This window comes from Epinephelus moara, chromosome 14 (assembly GCF_006386435.1).
Source record: "Epinephelus moara isolate mb chromosome 14, YSFRI_EMoa_1.0, whole genome shotgun sequence".
NCBI classification, from domain to species: Eukaryota; Metazoa; Chordata; class Actinopteri; order Perciformes; family Serranidae; genus Epinephelus; species Epinephelus moara.
In genome coordinates, this window is record NC_065519.1 from 11,295,865 (window position 1) to 11,314,995 (window position 19,131).

The 19,131-nt window shown below is 40.4% G+C and overlaps 1 protein-coding gene across 3 annotated transcripts in view; it reads left to right on the plus strand.

The window, feature by feature from the left end:
• The window catches only part of stard9 (StAR-related lipid transfer (START) domain containing 9), a 59,007-nt gene that overhangs the window by 22,019 nt on the left and 17,857 nt on the right, over positions 1–19,131 (plus strand). For 2 of the 3 annotated variants that reach the window (XM_050061618.1, XM_050061619.1), the window contains exons 4-20: positions 3,893–4,009; positions 4,222–4,254; positions 4,345–4,406; positions 6,076–6,188; positions 9,381–9,523; positions 9,714–9,781; positions 9,951–10,048; positions 10,198–10,413; positions 12,285–12,382; positions 12,473–12,550; positions 12,833–12,910; positions 14,821–15,000; positions 15,987–16,038; positions 16,398–16,523; positions 18,117–18,199; positions 18,410–18,471; positions 18,923–19,116. In XM_050061618.1, the coding sequence (XP_049917575.1) occupies positions 3,893–4,009; positions 4,222–4,254; positions 4,345–4,406; positions 6,076–6,188; positions 9,381–9,523; positions 9,714–9,781; positions 9,951–10,048; positions 10,198–10,413; positions 12,285–12,382; positions 12,473–12,550; positions 12,833–12,910; positions 14,821–15,000; positions 15,987–16,038; positions 16,398–16,523; positions 18,117–18,199; positions 18,410–18,471; positions 18,923–19,116 (1,801 nt within the window). The remainder of the gene's footprint in view (positions 1–3,892; positions 4,010–4,221; positions 4,255–4,344; positions 4,407–6,075; positions 6,189–9,380; positions 9,524–9,713; positions 9,782–9,950; positions 10,049–10,197; positions 10,414–12,284; positions 12,383–12,472; positions 12,551–12,832; positions 12,911–14,820; positions 15,001–15,986; positions 16,039–16,397; positions 16,524–18,116; positions 18,200–18,409; positions 18,472–18,922; positions 19,117–19,131) is intronic. The other variant, XM_050061620.1, reaches the window with a different exon arrangement.

The window sequence follows — 19,131 nt, forward strand, 5'->3', positions numbered from 1 at the left end:
ATCTTTGTTGGACCATCCTCTGTAAACCCTAGAGATGGTTGTGTGTGTAAATCCCAGTAGATCAGCGGTTTCTGAAATACTCAGACCAGCCCGTCTGGCACCAACAACCATGCCACATTCAAAGTCACTTAAATCACCTTTCTTCCCCATTCTGATGCTCAGTGTGAACTTTAGCAGGTCGTCTTGACCATGTCTACATGCCTGAATGCATTGAGAAATAATAGCCCAAAAATGAACAAACTGAACTGGTGTTTCAACTACATGTTATGTTGCTTTTAAGCAAAGTAACTAAAAACTATCATGTTTACTTAATTCCAGTGACTTATGGTGCTGATCAACATCTCAAGCAGGTAATTAGTATTCTGTTTTACATTTCAGAGTCTCTGTCATAACCTTGGGTGTTGGTTTACTCACTGGTTTTTGCTTTATCAGTCGGTCTCTGTGGGTAGATAAGACATTGACATCTGTGTCAGTGTTGAACATTTTACTTTTCTCACAGAGATCTCAAGGCTGTTGAATATTAACACACACAGATTCACACACTCCTAAGAACAACCAGATGACCATTGAATCCCATTCAGGGTGCTTTCACAAGGCCAGGGGCCTTTCCCAAGCGCTTTCAACTACATCCAACCTAAACCTGTTCCCACCGTTTTGTAAGCCCAGAGTATACACAGGCTTAGCTCCAGGTTCTCGCTTCTCCTAACAGTGGTTGGTCGTCACACACATGGGAGGTATGTTGAAATGATTCCTGTGTTTGATCCATGGAGGTCGTGGTGGCTTTGAGAGCATTCCTCCTCTCTCCTCTGTATACTTACCCACCAGTATCTGTAATCCAGGCCTGAGCCTGGGGGCCAGGGAAGAGGGACCCCTCACTGATCCCCAAGGTGTGTTATGGTTCTGGGGGAGAATGTGCTGTGTCTCAGGTCTGGTCGAGATCAGGTTGCTGCTTCCCAAAGGCATATGTTGGCTTTGGATTGAGCTTTTGGATTGCCGATGGGGCCACATGTCCTCAGGAACTCACTCTGTTGATGTTCTTTATTTTTTTGCTTATCAGTAACGAACAAAGGAAGTGAACAATGGAGAAAATTGATAGCACTGCTGACCTATCATAAATGATATCAAGGAAAACGCCCTCATTACTCATCATTCACATTGTGTTGTGTGCAGCAAAGTGTTTCATTAATCTCAAGTTTTTATCACAATGCAAAGATATTTGACTGACACCCATATAAAGATAAGTATCTGCAAATTCTCTGCCTCTGTGATGCCATGGAAAACCAGCTTTGCTGCCACTAATACACAAGGAACTTAATATGCTGGTTGGCTGTTTGTCAGCTCTGAAAGTAAATTAGGTCCTTATTTTTCCCCTGACACCAGTTTGCCAACCAGCGTAGGTGGTTTCGAGACGTGGTATACTGTTTGACGCTGGTGCCAAATGTAGAGCTGAAAGGATTAATCAACAGCAGCCCAAACTGCAGCCTCCAAAATGATCATAAAGTTGAATTACCACCTCCATTTAATAGTTTCAACAAATACTGAACATCATAGCCTTCATGTAGGTAGGCATTTACTGCAGGGCTGTATTAGTTTAAGCTAGATGTACCTAATAAAGACACAACTGAGTGTATATTCCAGTATATGTATATCTTCTCATATTAATATTCAATTGTAGATATGCAGTATTAAAAACATTAGAATTGTCTTGGTGAAACTACATATGATAATATGTTTAATAGTTGCAAGTGAAAGATGCAGCACTTTAATTCTTCAACCACAAAATCTCATCTAAAAATTTAGTTTCTCCAAAACTAATTTAAAAAGCATGTGATCATATGACTGTGAGTCAGTAGCTAAGCCTTTCACCATAATTACATTATCGACTTATCAAGGTCAACAAAAATGATCGAGGTCATGTCTATATATCAGATGATATTGCCCCTGTGTTTACCTGCATGTTTGTATACATAAGAATGTCATTAAAATGTTAAACAACATGATGCCAGAATAAACAGCAGGGTTTTCTCTACCAGTATAAGATCTGGGCACAGTGCGTAAGCATTTTTTTCCACAGCGCCAAAGCTGGATGAACAGGAAAAAAAGTTTTATTTATTTAGGATATATTATTAATAATATATATTTAATTCACAGTACAATTTCAATGTCTAAACATTCTTAAACATTAAAGTTTATTGGTCTTTGAAATGCTGTACTTGCATTATTATGCTCTCATATTATCATTTTATCAGTGGCATAAAATGGTCTTAACATGCAATAATATTCTTCATCGCAACGATTTCCTTGACAATGTATCGTCCACCGGAAGTAGGTATTATGACAGGCCTGTCACTAGCAAAGAATAATTTATAAGCATCCTGTGTTGTATGATATTATGATGATAAAGATGGCTGTTGTATCGTTACTGTGACTGTGGTTTATGTAGACACATTTTTATTTCACTCCTGTTTCTCTGCACTTATACAGTATCCCCTCCAGTGTAATGATTAAATAACTTGCAAAACACATAGAACAAATATATATTACATATTTTTCATTCTTTTGCGATATTGTAAGAGTGCTCACAACAACAATGCCTTTACTGAAGGTGTTGATTTGTTGATCTGTTTATCATGAGTGTGATCTCCGCGGAGAGGACATAGAGAGTCAATCCGCCCCACACAGACACAGTGACGAGGCTAACTATTAGCATGTCACGGCTAATGCTGCCTAACAGGTTTAACAGAGTCGAGCTGTTTCAGTGCGGGTGTGAGTTTGATGGGACTGTTTGATGGCTTGTGTCGGATGTTAGCCGCTGGCGCTGTGTTAGCCCATGCTAACCGGGTTAAACTGACTGTTCTGTGTAATGGCAGCAACAGAAAGTTTGCTGATTCTTTTCACCAGTGAAGAGAATTGGTATCCAGTGAGCAGGGGAGTATCTCTCATATAGGTGTCCACCTCTGCCTCTGGGTTATTAGGCTTACCCTAGCAGCTCCGTATGACTTCAGTCAGGGCAGCAGCAGACTGCACTGTCTCATCATGTACCCCCATAGCATCAGGATATTATACTTAATATATTTTCAATTGTTTAAGTGATAGTAACAGATAAAAACTCTTATTGTTGGTTGATGGTTGAACAGTTAGCATCCCTCCTGCCAACATAAAAATTATGAATACACACTGATTTCATCCACTTTCCAGCGTGTGTTTTCTTATAGTTGTACTCCTGATATAAAAGTAAGTGGTTTTGATTTGGCCTCATGCTAATAATCTCCAGACTCCGGCTCTCGGTTGCAGACACAGAGAGAAGGAAAACAAAAGGCCTCAGTTGATTGTTTTGAGTGGGACTCTCCCGGATCCCCCCGTCTCACCACCGTGCTTTTAGGCAAGGTTTATTTTCCTGACCCCAGTCACTTTTACAAAGTCTTTCTACCCTCACATTTGAGTCTCCCACATACACATTCTGCAAAGTTGTTTACCCAGAGTATTAGCTGACCTCCCTGCTCCTTACCCAAACACCTCAGCAGGAAGCAACATTACCTCCCCGCCACTGGCCCTCTGCCACAGCATTGTGATGGTGAAACCTTGGTGTAAATCTACACTCATGTAAAAACACAATGCGATTAAGATCAAGGACATCGGCTAACACTGTAAACACATCGGCCCGCGAGAGCACCTACTTTTTTAGCAAAACACGCTTTCAGATGTGTTTCCCAGCATTCTTACTTAAACAGCATCCATCGTTAATATATATACATGAACTGATTTACATCCTGAATCAGCAGCCTTCTTAATTATCTACAGATTTCTGACTCCACCCAGTTATTTATAGACATCTTAGTCAGTCTTTCTTTGTGTATTTGAGATTTAGGGTGTGTGTGTTAATATCCCTCAGGTGTTCCAGGACCTGGGTGTGTCGGTGCTGTCCGGAGCCTCTGAGGGCTACAATGTGTGTCTGTTTGCTTACGGCCAAACGGGATCTGGGAAGACATACACCATGATGGGGACACCGGTGAGGACAGCACTGGAATCACTGCATGGCATCATATGCATACTCACCAGGCACATTTTAGGCAATGCAACTGTTACACAAAGTATAAACCCAAAGCATGTTGCACTGCAAATAGGCAAAAACACTTGTGTGACCCTATTCTACATGGCAACTGTCAAAATGATGCCACTGTACACTCACTCCCCGTTTGGTTTTCTTCTGTATAATGTCAGGACTCCATTGGCTTGACCCCTCGGATCTGTCAGGTACGTCAGTGGACTGTACAGTTAAATGATTCAGCTACCAGTACCTGGTGTTGCAGTGTGAAATAAATTGCATTTCTCCATCCCTTGCAGGGTCTCTTTAGGTCTGAAGACACTCTTCCTGATGGGCAAAACTCAAGCAGAGTGGAGATCAGGTACTGTGTTACAAATGTCTGACTGTGTGTGATTTTAATTTCTTTCCCAATGTTGACATTCAGATTAGACGGGAACTTATGAAACAATTGTGCTGCAGAGCTGCAGGCAAAACGGTGCAAATCAAAAACTGGATTTTCTTGTCGGTGTTCAAGGCAACCGCAACTTCCACAACTTCTTGGAGGCAATGTGAATTTGCCAAAGCAGATATTATGCTGTCTCAGTTCTCCCTGCCATTTCCACACAAGGAAAAATGAAGTGTTTTTACAGTTCAGAGATTATAATTTCCAGAGTATAGACTGTGTTTTTGGGTTGTTTGGTTGGACCTTTGTTCTAAAATGTAGACCATGTATGTAACCATGACTACGACCCGGTTCACACAAAGCCAGGATCCATTTTGTTATGTCATTCCCCTCCTTTGTCCCTCTGCACTGTCAGCTCTCCAATGATGGCAAAGTGCAAGAACGGTAAAGTTAAAGGTTGTTTTTTATATGATTTGGGAAATGCAGATAATAAACTTACAGAGCAACTCACTCAGGGCCTGTGTGCACATCGCGTTTTTTTCTGAGCGCCAGCATCTTTTTTCAATTGTTACCAAGGTGCTATAGCTTTTTTGTGCAGCCTCTTCGAGTACTTCTAGTTGAAACCTCTGGGCTCTTCAGAAAAGCACTGGTGTTGTCACTGCTGCTCATTTAGCTGCTGTCTACACTGAGCTGTATGATATGACAGTCAGCTACTATCACAGCAAAGACAGAAAAGCCTATTTGTGGGAACAGATCGACCAGATGCTGGATGTTGCTGGTGACTGCTGTGCTTTTTATCACTTTACACATTGTTAACTTGTTGTTAAATGTGCAGTTAACCAGGCCCTCAGGAATGCAGCTCAGCCTTGCAGCAATTTCTTTCCAGTGGACACTCAACGGTACTGAAGTGAAAAAATCCCCTGGAGCCCAAAACTGTCTATAAAACTGTTGACAGAACACTTGGAATTGCAAAAAAGAATCTCTCTAATCTTATTCGTAAAACATTCTTTAAGCCAGTCTATGAGGTGGATGGGAACTCAAGGGTAGAAACACTACTGCCTATATTCAGTGGGCTGCATACAGTGGAAGTAAATCTGGAAGCTAGAAACTTCTTTCTAGCTTTTTATACGCCAGGTGAGCGACTCAGTTGGAAGGCGCCATCTTGATGTCCGGTATCCAGTTATTATTGAAATCGATGCTCTTAAAGTAGCATGACGTTAGCTACCTAGCTTACATTAATGTCAAGATATTATTATAGAAACAAAACTCACCTGAAGCACTTGCCAGCACATTGCCACCGCTTTTCTGCCCATGAGAAACCATATGAGGATACACACCTCTAATGTGTAATGGGACTGTATTTAGGCCTGTGGTATGCATCTCAGTGATAGTACGGACATAAAATGATAATTGCTGACATTATATAAAGTGTGTGTCTTCGTATACGTAGTAGCTCAGTGGGTAGAATGGGCCCATGTATGTGGGCAGTGTCCTTGCCGCAGCAACCATGGGTTTGATTCCAGCCTGTGACCCTTTGCTTTACTTTTACTTTACTGTTATCAATTAAAGGCAAAAAGCCCCCAAAAATCTTTAAAAAAAAGTGTGTGTCTTCATAGGAAGTTATTGTCTTATCCCTCTGTACCTGCAGCTTCCTTGAGATCTATAACGAGCGTGTGCGAGACCTGCTGAGAGGAGGAGAGCAGAAGAAAAGAACCTCTCTGAGAGTTAGAGAACACCCTGAGAAAGGACCCTATGTACAAGGTGAGCTCGGGGAACTTGTATCTCAACTTTGTGAAGTGGTAGACAGCAAAGACATCCTGTACTTTCCAGGACTAATCTCAGTTTAAATTTGAAAGGTGTTCTCACTTTTTTCTCAACTTCTGCATCTTGCATCAAAAACTAAGTGATGTTTTATTTATTATTTACCCTATCTGCAATCCTAATATATACACAAACACATGCATACACCTTCCTATATCCACATACACAGACATAAAAACTGTGCAGGAAAGGTAGAGGAAAAAAGATCTTTCCTAAAAGCACAAAGCAAGTAAAACAAATTAAACGAATTATAATTTGGATTCAGTACTCAAACACGTCCTCACAGTTCCCTGTGTAATTGCACAAAATGTTGAGCTCAAAAATCAACAAATCCTTTCCGCTTTTTATCTTTTTCTGTCTGTCTTTCTGATTAAATACTTAACTGGAGGTTCAGAGGCTGAAAATTCTCATTAAGATAATTTCACCTCGATTAAAATGAGATAAAAAAAAAATCTGTGCAAATGTTCTTTTGAATAATCTTTCAGTGACCTCATGTCTCTGACACACAATAAGACACTGCATATTTAAATTTTAAGGTCTTAGGTGCTTTCTAAAGCTAAGAGCTCGAAGAAGTTTCCAGTCACAGTTTGTAAAACGTAAACAAACACTCAGCAGTTGATCACACAGTGTCCCAAACACTTTGAAGATGAGAGTGGATACTAACGGTTAAATCTTCTCTCTACACTCTCATACACACGTAGACACATAATTTTGTAAAATTATGGACTTGGACTTGTTACATGGTCTGCAGTATTTTGAGTCATGTTCGTGTCTTGTAAGTTTAGTTTAGTTTAAAAGGCGGTATGTGGTCAGGGATGGAATCTTGTTCCGTTGTTAAGTTTTTGATCCCATCCGTCCTGGCTTTAATCCAGACTCCTCTTTTAGCTCGTCCTACTTCTTCTCTTTTTCTCTTTCTCCCTCCGTCTCCTCATCCTCCTCTCCTCATTCCTCCCCTCCCTGTCATCCAGCCCGTGTCTCTGTGTTTAAAGCCCCACATCCACTCATTGTCAGTATCAGGAGAAATCCCAGTTGACCAGAGGAAGTGAAGTCATTTCCTTTTGGTTCCAAGGAGAACACTTCACCGCAGACACAGAGCACATTTAAGACTTGCAGCTTTTGCTTCTTCTCCATCAGCACGTGTCCGGTCAAACAGTATTTTACTGTCACTGTGACATTCTTTTGAAATAATTAAAATGTTTGTGTTGAATGTTCATATTAAAACAAAGGAAGTAGCCGCATTTTATAGCACCACGTGTCTGTGTGTGCATGTGTTTAACAGCCTCTTGCGTTGATGTGATTCACGCCTGGAAGTAGAGCATAGTGAAGAGTTTTTTTCGTGTGCGTATGTGTTGCTAAACGCTGTGGGAAAAATTACAAATCAAGCATGAGCAAGTATTGATGAGACATGTTTCCTGTTTGTGACTTCACATTTTTATCTCTCTGGTTTTTTAACTCCTCTGCCTACATTTCTTTTTCATGTTTGCTGAAGTATCATCAGTGTTAAGCCACTGTCAGTTTTATGTTTTTGAGAGCTGTCTCTCAACAAAATGTCTTACAAATGTGTTTATTTTTTCATTTTACAAGTTTGCCCTTATTCCAAAAGCAGCCATATGGAGTCTTGACTTTAATCCCCTTTAGTCTTTGAACTTCATCCCATACAGTATTTTTAGAAGACTGTATAAATTTACATATGATTCATTATTTCCCAACTGTTGTATAATGTTCATGTAGATACACAGCAATGCAGCTGTACTGCTCTTGCATGTAGTTTTTTATATATATATATATATATATATTAGTTACTTCCCACTGTGGCAGTGAATTAATAAACATTTTGATGCTTATATCCACCTTATTCCTGAGGGCACTACTGTAGAAATGATTATGGTGAGACAGCGGAAGTAGCAGTGAGCTAGTTAGTCCCATAGTCTGTCTGTGGTTAGTCCCAGTAGCTACTCTCGGCGGCTAACCACCAATGCTGGTTCTTTTCCAAAGTAACTTGCCAGTATAGCAAATGCTGATTTATTTTTTTAACAAATATTTAACTAATTTTAACGTAACATTTTCTAAAATGTCTCTGCGGAGCTCTGGTACCTGTTGCACTGTCCGTGTCTGTAGCGACTAACAACTAGTCTAAGCTAAATTTTTGTCTTCAGCAATTGTGTGTTGACCATGTAACCAGAACAAAAAGGGATTGCTCCTGTTGCCAAAGCAACCATTGATATGAGAAATAAAGTCATCATAAATCATCTTTAGAAGGAGCAGATGTTTACCTTAAGCTAGCTCAGGCCATGTTAAAGTTAACAATATTTTAACGGAACAAGGAAAGCTAATTGCTAGCATGCTCGGTTGAAAAGGAAAAAAAACCCACAATGCTTTGATGCTTTGAGATGGCTGTCAGCGATGGCAGAGGTATGATTACATAATCTCGTTTGAGCTATAACAGGTGGTATGTTCGACCATTTATTTCCCAATTGTTATTGCAAAGAAGAATAGAGTACTGTAAACAAACTGTTACCGTTGGAAATTGCCGGTTTCCAGTTCAACGCCAGAGGTTGCACCCATAATTCACTTCACGCAAGGTATCATGGGGGCTAGGAATAAGGTGGATAAGTCTTTAATACCACTCTTGGTTAAGTAAACGCAACTCCCTCTGCACAGCCAGACTCAAGGATCAGGTGCTGGTTGGCCATCGGAACATCTCAGATAAAATCATCAACATCAACTGAACTGAATATCTGTGATTTTATTAAGAGCGGAAAACGCGTTTCGCCCGTGGCGCCTCCAGGTTCGCTCAACAGAATCACATGAGCACTCACAGGTGTGCTGAATATACATGGGTCACATTACTAATTATCACATTTACTTCAATTTTCTTTTTCAATATTTTTTCTTTCATGTTCTTCAGTACAAGAGTTACAAGAATAATGTGTGATTTAACCTTGTCCCATTATGTAGATGACTGACACAAAGATTTTATAAAGAAAGATAGACTGTAGGTCCTGCTTCTGTCTCTCTACACTGTTAGACGGAAAGAGGGAAGTGACAAGTGGCTCATGTCTTCATATGGATATGGATTACTCTTGATTTGTTTACTTTAGATTTCTCTGTATTTTGTTTCTCTCTAATCAGACTTGTCACAGCACCTGGTCTCAGACTGCAAGCAGGCCATGGACCTTTTGGAGGAAGGCATCGCTAACCGAATGACTGCAGCAACCCACAACCATGATGCCAGCAGCAGATCCCACGCCATCTTCACCATCCAGTACACACAGGTCATCCTCTCTCTAAGCCCTCTGTTTATCTTTAATACAGCTAAACTCATCTGTTAATGAGCCAATTTGCCAATAATCCTCCTTATAATTATTGTTCCTGTGCAGCTGATATTGTTAGTATGTATTTTCAGGTGGAACATGTATCAGTATTTCAGATTCCAGTCTGATTACGCTTGTCTTTCCTCCACAGGCGATCCTAGAAAACAACCTTCCCTCTGAAACTGTCAGCAAGATTAACCTGGTGGACTTGGCTGGGAGGTGAAACTGTTATTTCCCTCTGTTATGTTTTTCTTCCGCGTCTTTAGAGTCAGAGTTATTGACTAAACTGCCCCCTAGTGGAACCAAAGATTTTCTGAACAATTTTTTATTGGATAATCTTTGTGTTTACTGATTGTGAATGACATGAACCTCATGTTGTGTCTGACAGTGAGCGAGCAGACCCCCACTACTGCAGGGACAGACTGACAGAGGGCTCTAACATCAACAAGTCGCTGGTCACTTTGGGCATCGTCATTTCTGCTCTTGGTAAATGTTTATGACTCAATTTGAAGTTTAGCTTATGATGTCTGAGAAATCCAGACCCTGCTGTTTTTCCTTCCACATTTCTCACTATATTTCCCTGCTGTTCATAAATCCCTCAACCGTTGTACTTCTTCTTCCTGCTGCCTCCACAGCCCAGAACTCCCAGATGTCCAGCAGCTGTCAGAGTATCAACAGCATGGCCTCCGAGGGCGATGGCAGCACGGTTGGAAGCCACAGCAGCTCCCTGTCTGGAGGAGGAGGAGGAGGAGGTGGGAGGAGGCACTGCTTCATCCCCTACAGAGACTCAGTCCTAACCTGGCTGCTGAAAGACAGCCTGGGAGGCAACTCAAAAACCATCATGATTGCAAGTAAGTGGAACAGATGTCAGGATTGTGAAACGGCCATGGCTGTGAGAACTACAAATTAAGCTTTAACAGAAAGTTTAGAGTTGGTTTCCAAAAAAGTAGCGACCATGAGCTGTTCTGTGTCAATATCAAACCCTTAAGGCAAACATGAAATATGAAAAGCATAGTTAGTAATTAATAATAGTGAAAATAAAAATGTAAATTTGGTAGTTTATTAAATTCCAGCCAAATCTAGTCTCTGTTTTTAGTTTCTTCTTTTTAAAACAGCCCTGCTCATCGTAACTGCTGCAAGATAATGTAACTTTGATTAAAAACCAATGTATGTACATTAGTTTCTCAGTAATTATTAAGATGACCCACTTTATCTGCAGAAAGTATAAAAGTAACTGTTTTGTATTGTACTAAAATGAAGCTAACGGCTGAAATACATGGGGCATGGGTACGGTGAGATTGGTGCCCGCATCAACTGAAGCTGCTACACCGACCATGGAAGCCACGTGTACCCCACTGCTCGCCTCTATTTTTACGCGGCTGTTTTTTTTTTTTGTTTGTTTGTTTTTTCTACGCACAGCTGGGCGATATGGACAAAAATTTATATCTCAGGATTCTCAGGCTAACTGGCGATACACGATATNCACGTGTACCCCACTGCTCGTCTCTATTTTTACGCGGCTGTTTTTTTTTTTTTGTTTGTTTGTTTTTTCTACGCACAGCTGGGTGATATGGACAAAAATTTATATCTCAGGATTCTCAGGCTAACTGGCGATACACGATATATATCTCCGTATTTTTTATGAAATGGGCTACGTGTTCAGTTGTCAAGTCAAAGCCACATTTGAGATGTCACATGCACTTTTATAAAAACAGACTGTGATCAAAATAAAGTACAAAGACAGGAATTTTATTCCCGTGTTTGAAAATATGCAGTTTACAGCACAGGACACAAAACTATAACATGAGTATAAAAGTATCAAGTAGGTCTAAATCTGCTGTAGTTTGGAACAATTAAAAGTCTTTGTGGGGGGAGTTACCTGTAGTTTGGAACAATTAAAAGTCTTTGTGGGGGGAGTTACAAAGTGGTTTTCCATCTGTTGGCCTCGAAAATGATTCAAATCTTTTCATTAATCAAGGCTCATAATCTTATATATTCATGTAGTATCAACAGAGAGGCTGAGGGAGGGAAGGAGGGAGAGACGCTATGTCTGCGTTACAGGTCCTCTAACGCTATGAGAAGACGCTATGTTACGCCTCACACACAAACTAGCAGCACAGCGCCGTACTGCACATGTGCTGTGGTAATTTCATTCATCTCACAGACTGATTTAGCGTAGCACGTGCAACATATAGACCGATGTCACACTATAGACTAATTAACAGATGGATTAAACAGAGGAGCAGCTCTGTGTCTCTCTGAGTGTTGCTGGAGAACGTGTGAGTGAATGAGAGGGGCTGAGCTGTGTGGAGAGTGCGAGAGAGGAGAGATGCACACTGGTATGCGTTATGTAACACAACTTGACCCTATATCGGTATAAACGGGGTAATATAAATTTATGTCTTGCTTGAAAATATATCGATATGTCACACATAGTCATTATATTGCCCAGCCCTACACACAGCCACACGGCACAGAGAGTGGCTACTCCACTCTGCCTACATGACGCGTCACATCTGTGCTCCTTGTATCTCGGCTGTAATAGCTGGCTGAAAATTTAATAAGTAATGTTTATGTTTTGGAAAATAGTTTGCAATAATGTGACCACTGGAAACATCACTGGTATATTCCTTTAATTCTCACTCATGAAACTCTGTTCTTGTGATATGAGCACTAATTTGCATGTGTATATGTGTGTGTGTTTTGTGTGTTTGTGTTGCAGCAATCTCACCCTCCGCCAGCAGTTACAACGAGACCCTCAGCACCCTGCGCTACGCAGCTCATGCCAGAAATATCGTCAACAAGCCTCGGGTTAATGAGGTCAGTGGCTGTTTAGAGTTCAATGCCAATATTTAATGTTTGATCTAGATGTTTTAAAGTAGGTTAATGTGTGCTGTGATTTCTGTGCAGGATGCCAGTGTTCGGCTGATCAGGGAACTGAGAGAGGAGATTGACAGGCTGAAGAGCATGCTGCTCAGCTTTGAAATGGTATGGTGACCTTTTATCGTTAGAGCATAGCGCTAACTCTCAGAGGGATACACCCTACGGGCTTTACCCTCCTCAAAAAATCCTTCTTACCACTGTAAGGCTTTGAATTAAAGAGATTCCCACATTACACGTTTTTGTAGCAAAGGCTTAATACAGTGCTTTGTGTCTCTGTGACATTTTTCCGTCCCCTGGGTGGTAAAGACTGAATTGCATTGTAACGTGACATTTTCCTTTTGCACAGCATTTCTCACTGATGATTTTTTTTACCCTCTTGACTGACAGCAGCGTAATCCCAGTCCATCCCTGAGCGATGAGAGGGATGGAAATCTCTCTGACATCGTGCTACAGAACGAACTGAAGGTATGGACACACATGGTTACATCTGCCTGAAGGATACAGTAGTCCTTGACACATCAAACATCATGAGTTTGACACTAATTTCACTTTGAAGAAATACAGGGCAACATAAAATCAGAGGGCTGGGGACCTTGTGCCGAACATAAAACATCACCCTACAATGACTACTCTGGGGCTGCAGTCAGCTAAAGAAAATCTTGTTCGACTGAAATTCTAACTTCTTTTAAACCAAACGACTGGTCAATAGGGGGAAAAACAATCTGCGCGTTATCTCTAGATCAGTGGTTCCCAACTGGGTCACGGTCCAAAAGTGGGTTGTGGGGCCATTCTGAATGGACCACAAGTGACTGTCAAGTTTGTAAAAAAACACAATTTTTTTTCAAAGTACAGTGAATTTCTGACACAGAGCTTTTATTTTGAAGTGCTGTTTCCTGCTGTCGAGTGAGTGACTAACAGACAGCTACTTGAGAGAGACAGCAAACTAGCTCAATGACACGGCCAAACACAAGTATGATGCTGAATGTATTGAACTGTGTGGACCTTGAACTAATGACTAAGGAGAAATCTGGACCCTGGGGCTACTCCAGTTGGGAACCACTGCTCTAGATTAGCGAAGTCAGCTACTGAGTGGACTTTACCAGGTAGCGTTGTGTGTCCACCAAAGTGTTTATTTCTTTTTGGATTTTTTTTGCAATGGGAGCAGTGTGTATTTACACTATGTCACAAACACCAGCACCACTATTGGCACCATTAAGTATTGAAAATTTGGGTAAAACACTGCGCTCCTCACTGTCACTTCTTACCCAGTCATCCAAACATAGTGGAGGAGGGTCGGGTCAAATACCACAAGTGCTGAAAAACAACAAAGACGCTGTATAGACCCGCGGGCTGTCCCCTCTCCCTATGTGCTTCAGCCTTCCCCTCATCCAGACCAAGTACCCTACCTTGTGTTGGCATTTTTACTCCTGCAGATATTTCATATCAGAGCAACCAGATGCAACCAAAGTAAAAAAAAAAACAAAAAACAAAACCTTGCGCAACAAAAGCACTCTAGTGCTCCCGGCAGGGAGTTTTCAGCTTGAAAATAAACACCATTCATGGTCCAACCAGTGAGAATTTGGCAGAGCATACTACTGATCAGAATGTGTCAGCCCTCCACTACTCCCTTTGAACTCTCTAACCTCCTTGACCTGCTGTTGGGTCCATCATCACAAATGTGTGTTGTGCAGTATTATTTCAGCTGACAGGTACTGAATTTTAAACTCCATTCAGGTCACAAGGTTTTAGAGAACATAGAAATACACAGTGCAGATTTATTTTGCAAATGAAATGCACTTAAAAAATCAGTTCACCCAGGTTACAGTTAATATTTTTTCCAGCTTACTCTTTACTGTTTTAAAATAGCTTTTCCCTGCAAGTTTTCGATATTATTGCCTACTATTTGTCGACTTCTGACTTGACGGGAACAATTCAATAGATAATAATAGAAGATAGTGAAACTAGGACATTATTTCTTGAAGAAAACATGAAAACAACTCATTTTCAGATGCAATCTTTGACTGCATTGAGGTCTATAAACAAGATTCCATTCACCTCTGTTGTGCTGTGAGCGCTGCAGATGTTTCAGCAGTGGATATCACAAAATCTGTGTGTAGGAATAAATACACATCAGTGACACATTGTCAAACAGTTTGTTTTTCTTCTGACTTTGAAACTTCTTCAAAAAATGGGAAACATTGGGATTTAATATAGAGTAAAATACAGTAAATAATCTTAATCATTTAACTTACTGGTGGTAGAAGTAGTGGAATTAGTAGTGGCTGCAGTTATCATCTTTGTCTTTCTTACCACAGATATTTACACACCCTCTTAATTACCTTCCTCCATCATCTTCATCAATGTCTCTTCCTCAGGTGGAGCAGCTGACAAAGGACTGGTCGGAGAGCTGGAGAGACAAGAAGGAGCTGCTGGAGCAGTACAGCGTGGACATCAACCGAGACCAGGCTGGATTTCTCATCAACTCGCTCCAGCCACACCTGGTTACTTTGGATGGTGATGTCCTCAGCACCGGGGTCGTCTTCTATCACCTCAGGGTATGATAGATGCATTGTGTCCATAAATAGTAATGTTTTTTTATTTTGGTGTTATTTACTGTAAGTGTACCCCTTGATGAAGTCTTTACTTTGTGAATTTTCTGCAGTGATTTTTGTGTAAATACCAGAAAACATGTCAAGTATAGAATTTCATAAGTGTAGCACTCAACATTAATATTAATAGTGTGATGCATGTTAGTTGTATTGGATGTATGAAACGTGTACTTTCACTCTCTTGCTCTGTACATTTCCCATCATCCCCAGAGACACATCACTTAACTGAACATCACGCAATCTCCCACAAACTGATATTCTTTGCATTTGCTCTACTTTTTCTCAATTTCTCCAAACTCCAAAGTTCCTGATTTGTCAGCTGTCTCGACTAAAACAATCTTTTTTTTCCCTACTAGATTCTTCCCCCTCCTCCTCCCACTATTTCTCTCTGTTCTGCTAGAAACACTCTTGAGAAAAGGTGCGTTTCTACTGTCTTTTCTTCTCACTCTACCCTCCAACTGTCCTGTCGAGCTCCCATATCTGTGTATATGTGTGCGTGTGTGTGTGTATCTTCCGCAATGCATAAAGCTCTGTTGGATAAGAGGCTCTTAGTTCTGAGGCTAGGACTCAGGGGAGCCTAAGCTGTCCTGATTCTGACAATGACAAGCGTACCCTTAGGCCTGACAATTACACTGTTTCCTGCATGTGAAGAGTGGAGGCCACCTGGGAACACATGTGGTCTTGACACCGCATAAGAAAGCCTTTAATTCTGTTAGATAAGACTTCAAAGTAAACAAATTATATTTTTTTCTGTCAGCTAAATGAAAGATTAGATGTGAAAGGACAATAGTTTTACGGATCATTGTGTTTAAGTCTTGTCATTATATCCACCATGGCTTGTGTTGTGAGCACAGAATGCACAGTAGTTGTTTTGATGTTTTTATTTTTGTACACTTTGAATATATGTTTACATAATGCTTTTCTTCTTACAGCAAGGAGTTACCCGCATTGGACCTCAGGAGGAGTTTGAAGACCCACATATAGGTATTATTTATTCACTTGGTGTTCATGTTTCCTCGTCCAGCTGCTCAAACTATATTAGAACTGTTGTACTTTGAACAAGTGGAAATCCTCAAAGCATTTTACGATAATAAATTATCTTAGAGTAGACATACAGCAGAGAAAACATGCAGCATAAAACATGGCAGAAGATATGAAAATACACAGTAGATTTTAAGTATTAAATGAGAGTGCAAAGTAAAACATTAAATCCTTACACAAACTGTTCACTCTTCGTTAAACGCTGCTTTGAACGCTGAGTGTATTCAGCAGTACAGTAGCTGCAGTGGCACAGCTCTCTAAATCAGTATGTGTGTTGTGTTTCTTCTGCATTCTGTTTGTAGTTCTGCAGGGCAGTGCCAGCTGTGAGATTGAAAACCACGGAGGTGTGGTAACACTCAGGCCGCTGCCGGGCTGCGTCTGCCTGCTCAACGACAGAGAGGTCACCGAGCCCTGCAGACTGGCTCAAGGTCAGCTCGTGTTCTCAACAGAACACTTTGTTCACACCGTCTTGGTCTCACTGCATTTTGTACGCACACCTTACACAGATTGGATGTTTTGTAGTCGAGGCAAACAGCAAGAAGAAAGTTGTCACACGTTTTTAATATCTGATCTGATGTGAGATTGATATGGTTTCTTCTTTCTTATTTTATTATCCCAATGCAGCTATTGTCACTGTCAGGCCTTTTAGAAGCTCAGGTGAGGTATGACACTTGTTAGAGAGTAGAAAGGGAAAGTTATGATCTGTAAGATTTGAGTTCTGGTTGGTTTGGTTGTCAGTGGTGGAATTTAAATAAGTACGTTTACTCAAGTACTGTACTAAAGGACAGATGTAAGAAACTTTTACTTGAGTAATTTAATCTCATGCCACTTTCTACTTCTGTCCCACTACACGTGAAGGGGAAATATTCTACGTTTTTCCACTTTTCCACTGTTTTGATAATTGAGTAAGTCATTGTCATTTTATTGAAAAATTTTTTTTCATGGTTTCAGTTTCACAAATACAAGTTTAAAAAAAACAAAACAGTTTTTAATTAATTATTTTGGTGCATTAAATTGATTTAAAATTTTCTACACCGTGTGCTTTTACCTTTTTTTTTTTTTTTTTAAATTTAATTTAATTTTATTTTTTACATTTTTATTTAGAACAAGGAGCACAGTTCTTACATCACATCATATTTACGAAGAGAAATGATAAGTATAAAATAAAATAAATAATTAAGAATTTGGTAGGAAGAAATACACTTAATTAACAATTGAAGTAAATTAAAAAAACAAATTCATGCTTACAAAGCAATAATAATAAGTACCACTTTTTTGAATCAATTAATTTTTGTACCTTGAGTGCTTTTACTTTTAATACTTTAATAACAGTAACATTTTAGAGTACTTTACTTAGAGTAAAGTAACATTTTCAGTGCAGGATTTTTACTAGTAACAGTATTTTTACAGTGTAGTATTAGTTTACCTTAGTAAAGAATCTGAATACTTCCTCCACCACTGCTTGTTGTTTAGTATTACTTGTTATTTTATTACCAAGATGCGACCAAGAACAGTTCTGTTCACAATGACGTCTTAACTCTGCAGCTGACATTATAAACTACCATTTAGAGAGGTAACTAGTGAGTGTAAATGAATTTATTGCTCATAGCAAAATAAAGGCCAAACATAAGTAACAACAAAACTTCATACTTAAAGAACATTGTGTTGTAAAAAAACAGAGTGGTGGTAACATAGCATGAAATCAGACCTGAACAGCACTTGACATTAAGAATTGAGGTCATGTAATAGCTGTGCTCTGCTGGATATCACACATAGGTTAATGTACAATTATATGCACACACTGAACAGATGAGATTTGATAACATATATGGGTTAATGTACAATTAAATATTCATAGACACTTAAATATGCACTGATAAAATTCTTCCCAGGGGTAAACGTATAGACACACACTCATGTACACTCATACACTGCAGCACATACACCTCATCAGCTTACATCAACACAGTGCTACAGGATGAGCACAGCTTGTGACCAAGGAGGTGTCTCTCTTTCTCCAGGGACGGTGATCACCCTGGGAGGAGTGCATAAGTTCCGCTTCAACCACCCAGCAGAGGCTGCCGTCCTCCGGGAGCGCAGACGGGTGGGTGCTGCTCAGTTGAAAATAAAAATGATACAGTCGTGATAATGTTGATGATGAGCAGATGAATGAGATGCTGTGGATAAACTGTAATGCCAATGATACACACTATTGTTTCAGATCACTTACATTATATGTTGCTCTGAGAATATTTGTGATTGTGTATTATTTATCTCTGATATTAAAGTTGATCTTTTTGTGATCTGTCCTCAGGCCAGTGAAGGTGGCATGACCTGCACATACATTGACCTTTGCCCCATGACTCCTGACCTCAGGTAAATACTGCCTCCAAAAAGGAAATTCACAGAGCAACACAATGTTCATCCCTCTGTGAACATGTGTGTGTTGTGTGCAGAGATCTCATTCTGCCAACTCACAGCATACATATTTCATCAGAGGTACATGTCTTGTACCATGTTCATGCATGTAGAAATAGGGCAATGCTTCATGCATGTTTCAAAGTGGAGATGGCATGTGTTTCCATTAGCCCCCACCCTCCTGAACAATCCCAGTTAGCTGTTTACAGGACAGGCTCAGCCGTTGCCTGGTTACTGCTGAAAACCAACAACAGTAGCTTTTACTTTAAACCTGCCACCACCTAACTGCTTAATTCTAGACATGGAATTGTACCAAGGTGAGCTGAAAGGATTTCTTCCATTTTTTGTTTTTTTCAATCACAGTTCCTTACTTTGTATTTTACCCTGGATCTCTGTGTGTGTTTTAAAGTGTCGAAGAAGTGAAGCTCCAAGGCCAGCTGGGTGCCTCTCTTTCCCCCAGTGAGGAGCCTACTGCTAGGCAGCGCGTGGAGGAGCAGCAGCGCTACGTGGAAAGTTTGCGACAGGAGATTCAGGCTGAACAGAGGCGAGCTGAGAGAGAGCTGGAGAGGGAGCAGGCCCACCTCCGACAGCAACACAATGACAGTAAGTCGTCTTTCA